Here is a 13541-nt window from a genome sequence, read left to right on the forward strand (position 1 = left end):
GTCATGTATATGATGATGATGGAAGTTGCATGGCAATATATCTCGGAATGGCTATGGAAATGCCATGATAGGTAGGTATGGTGGCTGTTTTGAGGAAGATATAATGAGGCTTATGTGTGATAGAGCGTATCGTATCACGGGGTTTGGATGCACCGGCGAAGTTTGCACCAACTCTCGAGGTGAGAAAGGGCAATGCACGGTACCGAAGAGGCTAGCAATGATGGAAGGGTGAGAGTGCGTATAATCCATGGACTCAACATTAGTCCTAAAGAACTCACATACTTATTGCAAAAATCTATTAGTCATCGAAACAAAGTACTACGCGCATGCTCCTAGGGGGATAGATTGGTAGGAAAAGACCATCGCTCGTCCCCGACCGCCACTCATAAGGAAGACAATCAATAAACACCTCATGCTCCGACTTCGTTACATAACGGTTCACCATACGTGCATGCTACGGGACTTGCAAACCTCAACACTAGTATTTCTCAATTTCACAATTACTCGACTAGCACGACTCTAATATCACCATCTTTATATCGCAAAGGAATCAAACATATCATATTCAGTGATCTACAAGTTTATGTAGGATTTTATGACTAACCATGTGAATGACCAGTTCCTGCCATCTCTCTAAATAGATATAAGTGAAGCAAGAGAGTTTAATTCTTTCTACAAAAGATGTGCCCACGCTCTAACAAATATAAGTGAAGCAAAAGAGCATTCTACAAATGGTGGTTGTCTATGTGAAGAGAAATAGGCAATCCAAACTTCAAATGATATAAGTGAAGCACATGAAGCATTCTATAAAGCCATACTCAAAAGATATAAGTGAAGTGCAAAGAGCATTCTATAAATCAACCAAGGACTATCTCATACCAGCATGGTGCATAAAAGAAAAAAGAAAACTAAAGCAAAGACGCTCCAAGATTTACACATATCACATGAATGAAATGAATCCGAAAACATACCGATATTTGTTGAAGAAAGAGGGGATGCCTTCCCAGCATCCCCAAGCTTAGACGCTTGAGTCTCCTTGAATATTTACTTGGGGTGCCTCGGGCATCCCCAAGCTTGAGCTCTTGCCTCTTTTCCTTCTTCTCACATCAAGACCTTCTCGATCATCGAACACTTCATCCACACAAAACTTCAATAGAAAACTCGGTAAGATCCGTTAGTATAATAAAGAAAATCACTACTCTAAGTACTATTGCAAACCAATTCATATTTTGTTTTTGCATTGTGTATACTGTAATATAAATTTTTCATGGCTTAATCCACTGATATAAATCGATAGTTTCATCAAAACAAGCAAACTATGCATCAAAAACAGAATCTGTCTAAAACAGAACAGTCTGTAGCAATCTGAACATTCACCATACTTATGATACTTGAAAAATTCTGCAAAAATTAGGAAAAATAAAAAATTTGCACAGAAAGACAGTGCAAAAGGAATCAGAACCATTTGACGTTCCAGTAAAAATGTAAAATCGCGCACTACAGCCAAAGTTTCTGTCCTGCACCACACAAACCAACAAGCATTGTAAACATCCTAAAGGCAAGCCTTGGCACATTATTTTTATAATATAATGGAATTGTACAAGGGGATAATTATTTTTATTGAAAAGTTTCTGTAATCAAGATTCACAAAGTTTCCGTGAGCATGAACAAAGTTCAAGGGTAGCTCCCACTTCAACAATGCTTGTCTTTCTCACTTTCGCTTTTCTTTTTGAAAAAGTTTTGGGTTCCCCTCTTTATTTTTGTTGTTTTTAAACTATATGAAAGCACTCAACAGAAATAAATGACTCTCTAAAACTTCCGGGTTGTCTCCCTGGCAGCGCTTTCTTTAAAGCCATTAAGCTAGGCATATAGTGCTCAAGTAGTGAGTCCACTCGGATCCCAAGGTATATCAAAGCCAATTTTAATTAGAAATGGTTTGTAATTTAGTAGTGAGCACAAAGTAACATATATCAAGCAATGACATAGTCTAACACTCTTCCTATGCATCGGCATGTCATAAAAGAACAATTCATGCACGCATAGTAAAGGCCAATGCATAGTATAAATAGTTTCTTGCAATTTTATCGTGCGGGAAACATAGAGAGGTGGAGATATAGTTCCTCTCTCATAATAATTGCAAGTAGGAGCAGCAAGCACATGCATATTATATTCATCCAAATCATCATGTGCAACGGTAAAAGGCAACCCATCAATATAATCCTTAATAAGAGCAAACTTCTCCGGTATAGTATAATCAGGAGAATTCAAAAAGATAATAGGACTATCATGTGTGGGTGCAATAGCAACAATTTCATGTTTAACATAAGGAACTATAGCAAGTTCATCTCCATAAGCATAATTCATATTGGCATCTTGGCCACAAGCATAGCAAGCATCATCAAAAAGGGATATTTCAAGAGAATCAACGGGATCATAATAGTCATCATAGCAATCATCCTTCGGTAAGCACGAAGGGAAATTAAACAATGTATGAGTTGAAGAGTTACTCTCATTAGAATGTGGGCACGAGTAGCTAATCCGCTCTTCCTCCTTTTGTTCTTCGCTATCCTCATCATCTTTTTCATCCAATGAGCTCACAGTTTCATCAATTTCTTCTTCCATAGACTCCTGCAAAATATTAGTCTCTTCTTGGACAGCGGAGTAGTTCTCAATATATGGTTTAACATAGGCATTAGAAGCATAATTATCATAGCAATATTTAAGTATGGCAAAATTTTCAGATTTGTAGAGAGTAGCATCATACTTTTTGATCAAAGAAGCAATTTCATAAGCACCCTTAAAAGCAACAAATTCTTCAATTTGTTGAACATCATAGTAACTATAAACACCCTTAGCATACGAATATACGATTCCATTATCACTAAACTCACATTGGTAGGGAAGGTGTTTCTTAGGGTTTTCAGAACAACAAGTAAAATCATAAATTTCACATAAATTCCAAGCATAGCATTGCAAACGATGAATTTGATCCAGTAAACGTTTCCCTTTTTCAGATATATGGTGTCGCACATAACAAGCATGCTCATCTAAAGATTTGCCCTCAACTAAGCTAGTTGGGGTTTCAGCACGAGCACATATGGATCGAAGATGATCCAAGTAATAAGCTTCAGCAGTGTGATAGATTTTGAGTGGTTCTTCAACCATTGGTTCAGTAGGTACAACTAATTTTTTTGGTATTTTGAGTTTCCTACCCATAACTAAAGATAGAAAACAACTAAGAACAGCAAATAAAAATTACTTAGTGATAAAGCAAACAAGCACACATGAGAATATTCACCCCACGCTATTGCTCCCCGGCAACGGTGCCAAAAAAAGGTCTTGATAACCCACAAGTATAGGGGATCGCAATAGTTTTCGATAAGTAAGAGTGTCGAACCCAGCGAGGAGCTACAGGTAGAAAAAATATTCCCTCAAGTTCTATCGACCACCGATACAACTCTATGCACGCTTAACGTTTACTTTACCTAGAACAAGTATGAAACTAGAAGTACTTTGTAGGTGTTTTTGGCTAGGCTTGCAAGAAAGTAAATAACAAGAAAATAAAAGCTAGGGGATGTTAGATAAAGACACAACTAAAGTAAATATAGCGAGTGTGGAAAAGTGGTGGTAGGAGTTGCGAAATTGTCCCTTAAGCAATTGACTACTTTACTAGACCGATAGCAAGTTTTATGTGGGAGAGGCCACTGCTAGCATGTCATCCCTGACTTGGAATTCTATGCACTTATGATTGGAACTATTAGCAAGCATCCACAACTACTAATGTTCATTAAGGTAAAACCCAACCATAGCATTAATATATATTGGTCCCCCTTCAACCCCGTATGCATCAATTTCTATGCTAGGCTGAAGCTTCTGTCACTCTTGCCCTCCAATACATAGTCCTATCAACATACAACTAACCCTATGGTGTGATCCACGCGCGCGCTCATATGATGGGCACCAAAGGATAGCAACATAACCACAAGCAAATTAAATCAATCATAGCAATTCATCAACCACCGATAGGACAATGAAAATCTACTCAGACATCATAGGATGGCAACACATCATTGGAAAATAATATGAAGCATAAAGCACCATGTTCAAGTAGAGGGTACAGTGGGTTGCGGGAGAGTGGACCACTGTATATAGAGGGGGGAAGGTGATGGAGATGTTGGTGAAGATGGCGGAGGTGTTGATGTAGATCACGGTGATGATGATGGCCCCCGGCGACGTTCCGGCGCCACCGGAGGCGAGGGGGGAGAGCCCCCCTCCTTCTTCTTCTTCCTTGACCTTCTCCCTAGATGGGAGAAGGGTTTCCCCTCTGGTCCATGGCCTCCATGTCTTGGGAGGGGCGAAAGCCCCTCCGAGATTGGATCTATCTCTCTGTTTCTGCGTTCTGTTTTCTGGCCCTTCACCGTTTCTTAAATATCCGGAGATCCCTAACTCCGATTGGGGTGAATCTTTCGCCCAGATCTTTCTCATAAAATTAGCTTTCTTGCGGCAAAAGAAGAGCATCAACCGCCTTACGGGGTGTCCACGAGGGTCAGGGGCGCGCCTGACACCCTGGGGCGCGCCCCCCTACCTCGTGCCCCCCTCGGACAACGTCTCGCGTTGATTTTACTTCCCAAAAATCATAAATATTCCAAAATAATTCTCCGTCCGTTTTTATCCCATTTGGACTCCGTTTGATATTGGGTTTCTGTGAAACATAAAACATGCAACAGACAGGAACTGGCACTGGGCACTGGATCAATATGTTAGTCCCAAAAATAATATAAAAAGTTGCCAAAAAGTATATGGAAGTTGTAGAATATTGGCATGGAACAATCAAAAATTATAGATACGACGGAGACGTATCACTCAGCACAACACACCCTTGAAAATAAACTAAGCAACTAGTCCGCTTGACACTGTAGTAGAACCAGCATGAGCGACGGCACTGCCACCTACTCGGAGTCTGAGTCCACGTCCTCGACTTCGTCCTCGTCCCTCTTCCTCTTCCTCTTCGCTGATGCTTCTTTGCTTGAACCGGACACTTGGCTCTGCTTCTTCATCCAACCCTTGTAGATATTTAAACAAAGGTAGGCATCTGCTGCTGCATACAGGATGTGATCTTCATCTAATGTCTTCGACTCCCATGCATGATGAAACTCGTGGTGAGGTTTCTTCAATTTAGTGTATGAACGATCAATCATGGTTGCTGCCAGGGTCAGCATTGAAGGCTGAGAGGAGGACACCAGGCTTGCCTTCTGGAGATCGAAGGGCTGGCCTACAACGAGGCCTATCCGACCCAGGATTTCCTTGTCGTTCCTAAAGTCTACAGTAACGAATTTGACTCGGCCACCCTTGAGGAACTTCTTAAATTCCTCGCACTCAACATCGGCATGGCATATGTGGTAGACCAAGAATAAGCCATGCACACAAACCTGGATCACGGCGGGCTTCTTCTTCTCTGCCTCCTTTAGTTTCTTCTTGCTTCCCAGGACTGTGGTGTACTCAACATCTAGCCCAGCGACCCACTCATCATTTGAGTTTTCGAACATGCGTTTGAAGCGAGCAAGGCATTCTTTCACCGTTGCGGAAGAATGGGTGTAGATGATGTCGAACTCATCACCGGTGATGGTTCTAACATTGTACTCACCGCCGATCATGGAGATTTGGGACACCATGGATTTGGGAGGAGGGTTAGGATTAGTGGAACTGCCGTAATGTGAAAGGACGGGACGACTGGGAGCGAACTGTGTAACGTACTGTACTACTAGTAGAAGACGGGGACGAGTAGGGCGTGCGAACGGCGTGGGGTTGCTGGCTTGCCCAGTGGATAAACGGCTGCAAGCCCCCAAAGAGTTCTCGAGAACTATGCGGGACCCACTAGATGTCATGTCTACTAGACCCATATCGTAGGCCTGACGGTATAGCTTCTGCCTGTTCGCACGCCATGCCAGCGCGTGGATGTAACTTCACTTAGTTCCGTCAAACGTCACGCCTCCCACGACCTTCGCCTCCCTCGCGCGGTTGCTCCCTTTGAGACTTCGGCCGGCTATAAATGAGCAATTTTTTTGCCTTTTTTTAGACAAGCAATTTTTTTGCCTACTCCGCATGCATGATACTCCCTCTGGTCCTTTTTACTCCCGTCAACCATTTGCAAAGTGTTTGGCCAAATTTATACTTTTTTAACACCACCTTATATTAATTAACCAGCCACACCAGTACACTCATTCGATACAATATTCACCACACAGGGTGGTACGTTATTTACAGGAATACCATCTAATCTATTGTCAAAGCTATACTTAGCGATTAAGTGTGCCACCTTATTGGCCGAACGACTAATCTTTGACAATTGAAGATTGTTGATCAACTTCGAGATGCTCAACGCTTTCATCTTCAGGTCACGCATAGCAGACCTGTCATAGTCCCCCAATGCAAGAGACGCTACCACAAAAGCGCAATCTGTCTCTAAAATTACAGGATTATGAAGAGAAATACCTACGTAGAGACCGGCAATGCAAGCCCTAAGCTCCGCTTCCTCCACGCTTTGACAGGCATCAGTGAAATACCACGACCAAATTTATACTAAAAATATCAATATCTACAATACTGGTTATAATGAGTATAAGAACTACGTTTTATAATGAGTGTAAAAATATTGATTTCACATTGTGAATGTTGACACATTTTTCTATAAGTCTGGTGAAAGTAGAGGTACATTGACTTCAGACAAAACTTAAATGCGCAATGCAGACTAGTTCCTCCGTCCAGGTGCGTACCATGTCCTATCTTGTCATCACAACAAGGTTAGCTATTAGAGTACCACTACCTCCCTTCTAGTTTAAAGGGCTCGATTCAAAAATTTCACCTACTCTTAGCAAGATAGTAGAGGCGGTGGAATAGTTTTTGAAGTCTGCAAAAGTACTCAACTAGTGTTGTCATTCTTCACAAAAAAATGTGTTTACCAATGCATGCATGAACACTAGTTACTCTAACCCCCTCTCTTCTTTAATTCTTTGCCACATCAGCATGTTTGCTATTTCCGTGTGCATGATACCAGCTAAGATACCACCATTATGGCCAGCCTTAATCATCGCATGCAATAATTTAGTGCACCTTGAAATATGAACATGTGTGGGGCGTGTATGTTTTTAATGACTTGAGACTATACCTAGCCCGGCATGCAAGATGACTTATTATGCACCGTTCCCCATACCTACAGGAAGCCCGTTCGTCTCCAAATCTTTTCCTCTCCATGTGTGGAAACAATATGCCTGCCAAACTCTCCTTCTCCCTCCGACGGTCCCACCACTCCACCCCGTGTGAAAAAATATGCATGCATGACTCTCCTCCCCCCATGCTCGTCCAATCTGTTGTGACCAGCAATATTTCCACCCCTTCGCTCCCCCGTAATTTACTCCAACAAATATGCCCATGTAGTTGTTACTTAACTGCAGGTGCATTGGGTCACTGACATATGGGCCCAACAGGGGTCTAGCCCACATGTCAGTGACGTAACTGGACCTGCAGTTAAGTCAGTGCAGCTCAGTCCATATCTTACATAGGTGTGCCATTGCTTGCTATAAATACTGCGCCTCCCACGACATCGTTATCTCCTCCCCCTCATGTTCACGTTCATCGCTATCTCCTCCCCCTCCCTCTCACGTCGACCACCATGGCATCGCCCCTCCCAAGCCCTAGGAGCCTCTCGCTGCATCGCGCGGACGGTCACGCGTCGCCATTCCGTTCCTCGCCGCCACTAGTCGAGGAGGACGCGTCGGTGTTCCGCTCCTCGCCGCCACTAGTCGAGGAGGACGCGTCGGCGTTCCGCTCCTCGCCGCGACGCGTCGAGGTGGACGCGTCGGCGTTCCCAATCTCGCCAGCACGCGCGCCAGAGGACGCGTCGGCTCCCCGCTACGAGAAGAACGCCGCGCCGCCCGCCGAGCCCCCCAGCCTTGAGGAGCTTTGGAAAGAAATGGATGTCACCTTGTGGGAGGCTTTGCATCCAGCAGAGCGCACCAAAATAGAGGCCGAGAAGAAGGTCGAGGAAGAGAAGCGCACCGCGGAACAAGCTGCCTGGGAGGCCTATGTCGCGTCCGAGAGAGTCAGGCAATTGGCTCTTTGGCAGAAGGCTCGTGCGAGGGTCGTGCGGGTGGCGGAGGACGCCCGTGCCGACGCCCTGAGTGCAGTCGGGCCCAAACGCCTCATCTACGCTTGGCAGTACGTGGACCAGGTGCACGCTTCCAGCGAGGAGGAGTACCTGTTGGCGCCGGATCACCACACCGGTGAGATCGCGCTCGCCCGCCGGCAAGCCGCCAATCAGCACCTCGTGAGTTGCGAGGCTGAGGAAGAGGCGTTGTGTCGGCACGCTGGGAAACGGCCGCGTACCAGGGCACTCGTGGCGCGCTGCAAGTGCTCCTGCGAGCATCGTGGCTTTTAGGAGTATAGTTTTTGTTTCGTAAGGCGATCTCATTAGTTTTGGGACACAAATGATAAATCCCAAACATTCAGGAATTTTTAGCATCCTTAATTAAGTATGTAAAAGGGAAAGTTTGGAAACCTTGTGTATTCGTATGCATTTTGCAAGTACGTGCATATAGCACAAACTTTACTATATACTATCGCACTACACGTCTCTCTCGATATATGCTTGCAGACTGTGCTACTCCCTCCGTCCAGGTCAATAAGTCATCTTTGGTTGTGCACCGTGACCAAGAAGGAGGGAAGACTTATACACCTAGAGGGAGGGAGTACTACTATTACTTATGTACATGCAAATGCATGTTTTAACATTACAATGCGGTTTTTGTAAAAGTAGAAAAACAACACTAGTCAAGCTTGTGAAACGATTCAATGCAAAAAAGCTCGTTTGATTGTTTACTTTTAGCTTCCTTCTCTGTGGTTATTTCTCTGTCATACTTTGTACAGAGTATCTCACTGGTTGGGAAGGCATGCAAATTCCCAAACCGCTCCCTACACCCTGTATCGAATGTTTTGCCTAACAAGTTGTGACGTGCAATTGGAATTCCAACTTGAGTACTACTACTAGTAGGAGTACCAGGGGCCAGTTCTTTTAGGCTTCTAGATTAGTAATCCCATAACTACTATCTCCGTCCTAGTTTATTGGTCCCCATTGTAATTTGTGTCAAATTGTGATCATAAATTTAACTAATGAAATGTTAGTGCATGTCACATGCACTACTCCATCCGTCTAGGTGAGTAAGTCATCTTAGGCTGTGCACCGTGACCAAGAAGGAGGAGAAAACGAGAAATGTTAATGTTTATATGCTAATTAATAGTATTGCATGCAATGAACTAACCACTGCATGTCGTGTTTGATATCTCAAGTCATTAAAAGCATGCACACTCTATATCTCTTATTGGTTGATATGTCAAGAAACAAGAAACGAGGTAGAAGTTAATGCACCGTGCCTAAGTGTTTTGGGATTATTTGGTTTTCGTAAGATGACTTACACACCTAGACGGAGGGATTACAATGGTGAGGTGAGGGAGTCCTGGATTAGGGGGTGTCCGGATAGCCGGACTATAACCTTTGGCCGGACTCTTGGACTATGAAGATACAAGATTGAAGACTTCGTCCCGTGCCCGGATAGGACTTTCCTTGGCGTGGAAGGCAAGCTTGGCAATACGGATATGTAGATCTCCTCCCATTGTAACCGACTCTGTGTAACCCTAGCCCTCTCCGGTGTCTATATAAACCAGAGGGTTTTAGTCCATAGGACGAACAACAATCATACCATAGGCTAGCTTCTAGGGTTTAGCCTCTCTGATCTCGTGGTAGATCTACTCTTGTACTACCCATATCATCAATATTAATCAAGCAGGAGTAGGGTTTTACCACCATCGAGAGGGCCCGAACCTGGGTAAAAACATTGTGTCCCTTGTCTCCTGTTACCATCCGCCGAGACGCACAGTTCGGGACCCCCTACCCGAGATCCGCCGGTTTTGACACCGACATTGGTGCTTTCATTGAGAGTTCCTTTGTGTTGTCACCTTTAGGCCTGATGGCTCCTCCAATCATCAACAACGACGCGGTACAGGGTGAGACCTTTCTCCCCGGACAGATCTTCGTATTCGACAGCTTTGCACTGCGGGCCAATTCGCTTGGCCATGTGGAGCAGATTGAAAGCTACGCCCCTGGCCATCAGGTCAGATTTGGAAGTTTGAACTACACGGCTGACATCCGCGGAGACTTGATCTTCGACAGATTCGAGCCACAGCTGAGCACGCCGCACTGTCACGATGGGCATGATTTAGCTTTGCCGCCGAACAGTGCCCTGGGGGCCGCACCCGTATCCGCTCCGACCCTTATCTCGGAGCCAACCGCGCCGATCGAGGATGAGTGGCTAGACACCGCCTCGGGGGCTGCAGTCTCAGCGGCGATTGAGCCGAACACCAGCCTTATCCTCTGCGAAACCCGTGACTCCAGGGTGTCGGGCTCTTTTCCGGACTCCGAATCCTTCGTGCCCCTGCCAATCGAATCTGATTGGGCGCCGATCATGGAATTCACCGCCGCGGATATCTTTCAGCACTCGCCCTTCGGCGACATTCTGAATTCACTAAGGTCTCTCTCTTTGTCAGGAGAGCCCTGGCCAGACTATGGCCAACAGGATTGGGATGCGAACGACGAACAAATTCGACGCCCACCCACCACCCACTTCGTAGCAACTATCGATGATTTAACCGACATGCTCGACTTCGACTCCGAAGACATCGACGGTATGGACGGCGATGTAGGAGACGAACATGAACCAGCGCCTATAGGTCACTGGACAGCCACCCCATCCTATGATGTATACATGGTGGACACACCCAAAGGAAACGACGAGGAAGAACGGGATGACGCGACGAAGGGTCATTCCTCCGAAAAGCAGCCAAAGAGGCGGCGTAAGCACCGCTCCAAGCCTCACCCCGACAAAGACAGCGCTCATACAGACCCAGCCACAGAGCAGGGCGAGCCGGCGAATGATGAACATAGCATCAAGCAACCATCCGAACAAGACAACTTGGATAAACAAACCGCACAACCCGTCCCCGGCGAAGATAACAGTCCGGACGACCTCACGCCGGACAAGTTCCTAAAACAGGAAAACCTCCACAAAAGGCTCGCCGCCACAATGCGTAGCCTGAAAAACCAGAAGCGGAAGCTCAAAACCGTGGAAGATGCACTCCGGATCAGATGGAGCAAAGTACTCAACACCGCAGACAAATACGGCGATAGTCGCCACACAAAGAGCTACCCAAAGCGAAAGCTACTGCCCGAATTTGATGAGGAGGCCCTAGAGCCCCAAAAATCAAAAAATAAGGAAGCCACCCGGTCGGATAGACGACCCCATGGCCAACATAGAGCTGCATATGGCGCCGCACACAAACCAACACGCGATCCACCCAAGGATTTGCATCAAAAGGATGGCCCAGCCAGGTCTCTCTATGGGCCAAGAAGGCAAGCTCTAGTAAGCAATGTGACGCAACAAATATCTGAACAACACGGCACACCCAAATACAGGGGTGCCGCACACCCCCTCTGTTTCACCGATGAGGTGCTGGACCATGAATTTCCAGCGGGATTTAAGCCCGTAAACATAGAGGCGTATGACGGAACAACAGACCCTAGAGTCTGGATTGAGGATTATATCCTCCACATACACATGGCCAGAGGAGATGACCTCCATGTCATAAAATACTTGCCCCTCAAGCTCAAAGGGCCAGCCCGGCATTGGCTTAAAGGCCTTCCTGAAAACACCATTGGAAGTTGGGAAGAGCTCGAGGATGCTTTTCGGGCAAATTTTCAAGGGACCTATGTCCGACCTCCGGATGCAGACGATTTAAGCCATATAACTTAACAGCCCGGAGAGTCAGCCCGGAAACTCTGGAACAGATTTCTTACTAAAAAGAACCAGATAGTCGACTGTTCGGACACCGAAGCCTTAGCAGCTTTCAAACACAACGTTCGAGACGAATGGCTCGCCAGACACCTCGGCCAAGAAAAGCCAAGAACAATGGCCGCATTAACAAGCCTCATGACCCACTTTTACGCGGGAGAGGACAGCTGGTTGGCAAGATGCAGCACCAGCGACCCAAGTACATCCGAAGTCAGGGATGGAAACGGGAAACCGCGACGCAACAAGGAACAACGCCGGAATAAGGAAAACAGCTCAAAGAGCACGGCAGTCGATGCCGGATTCAAAAGCTCTCGGCAGAATCAGAAAAAGCTGCCCCTCAAGGATAACAGGGACGAGCTATCTAACCTAAACAAAATCTTGGATAAGATATGTCAAATCCACAGCACCCCTGGGAAGCCTGCAAACCATACCCACAGAGAATGTTGGGTCTTCAAGCAATCCGGCCAACTCAATGCCGAACACAAGGGGATCGACACACCAAGTGAGGACGATGACGAACCCCACAAGCAGAGCACCGGGAAACAAAAGAATTTCCAACACGAAGTCAAAACAGTAAACTTACTTCACGTGACAAAAGGGGAAATAGAGTGGCGCCTATAGAGATACGTGCCATACGGCCTACCCCGAAGGAGTCTCGCCACTGGTTGTTAAAACCGATCACCTTCGACCATCGGGATTACTCTAGAAGTATCCGGAATGCAGGTTGGACTGCCTTAGTATTAGATCCGATAATCGACGGACTCCACTTTACACAAGTCCTGATGGACGGCGGCAGTGGTCTAAACCTGCTATATCAGGACACAGTCCGCAAAATGGGGATGGACCCAACAAAAATTCGCCATAGCAACACTTCCTTTCAAGGAGTAACGCCAGGCCCGAAGGCCCATTGCATGGGTTCCCTCCTGCTAGAAGTTATGTTCGGCTCCCCCGATAACTTCCGCCACCAAAAGCTAACCTTCCACATCGCCCCATTTTCAAGTAGCTATCAAGCACTACTGGGACGTGAGGCTTTCGCCCGCTTTAACGCAATACCGCATTATGCATCTCTTACACTTAAGATGCCCGGTCCACGAGGCACCATCTCACTAAAGGGAAATATCGAGTGTTCCTCGCGCGCGGAAGAATATGCGGCTGCCTTGACAGCCACACATTAAAACAGCTTCAGCAACAAAAGCATCTAACAGGTCATTAAGACCACGGACACGGCTAGGCGAGTCCGGAACAAACATATAATTGATAAAGGTTCAGTAACCGTACACCCCTATACCAGGGGCTCCGCGTATGTAAAATAAGCGGCAATAAGGCTCAATTTTACCCGTCTTGAATTATACTTTGTTTATTTAGTACAACGTACATTCCGCACGACTATTCCTTTTTCTTTTTTTAGCTAAGTTCCTCTCTTTTACAGATGAACACCATGCTACGCCCGTCCAAGACACGGCACAATGGAGATACAGGCACAGACGTGCAGCAGGGACCCGCCTCCAGGATTCTTTTTAGATTAAGACCCTGCGTAAACCTTTCTTACTGTCTCTTGTTGATACACATCCCCCGGATTCTCAGTATAACCGAGGAGGAGGCTGGCATCTTGGCATGTGGCCACGTCAGAATTTTGCACGTACC

At 46.0% G+C, this 13541-nt stretch overlaps 1 protein-coding gene across 1 annotated transcript; it reads left to right on the forward strand.

Moving 5' to 3' along the window:
- Positions 1-11349: 11349 nt before the first annotated feature.
- LOC125519062 (uncharacterized) lies at positions 11350-13151 on the forward strand. The gene is made up of 3 exons (XM_048683951.2): positions 11350-11437; positions 12519-13020; positions 13112-13151. Exons 1-3 carry the CDS (start codon positions 11350-11352, stop codon positions 13149-13151), a joined length of 630 nt encoding a protein of 209 aa, XP_048539908.2.
- Positions 13152-13541: the final 390 nt, after the last annotated feature.

The sequence above is a fragment of the Triticum urartu genome, chromosome 7A (assembly GCF_056163025.1).
Source record: "Triticum urartu cultivar PI428250 chromosome 7A, HENAU_Tu73, whole genome shotgun sequence".
Lineage (NCBI taxonomy): Eukaryota > Viridiplantae > Streptophyta > Magnoliopsida > Poales > Poaceae > Triticum > Triticum urartu.

What these genes read in the sequence shown, in the direction of transcription:
- LOC125519062 (XM_048683951.2), top strand. Translation starts at nt 11,350, where the DNA reads ATGGCCAACATAGAGCTGCATATGGCGCCGCACACAAACCAACACGCG. An exon ending in CAAAAGGATGGCCCAGCCAG is followed by an intron (nt 11,438 to 12,518) that starts GTCTCTCTATGG and finishes TGGCGCCTATAG; the next exon opens with AGATACGTGCCATACGGCCT. An exon ending in TCACTAAAGGGAAATATCGA is followed by an intron (nt 13,021 to 13,111) that starts GTGTTCCTCGCG and finishes CAGGTCATTAAG; the next exon opens with ACCACGGACACGGCTAGGCG.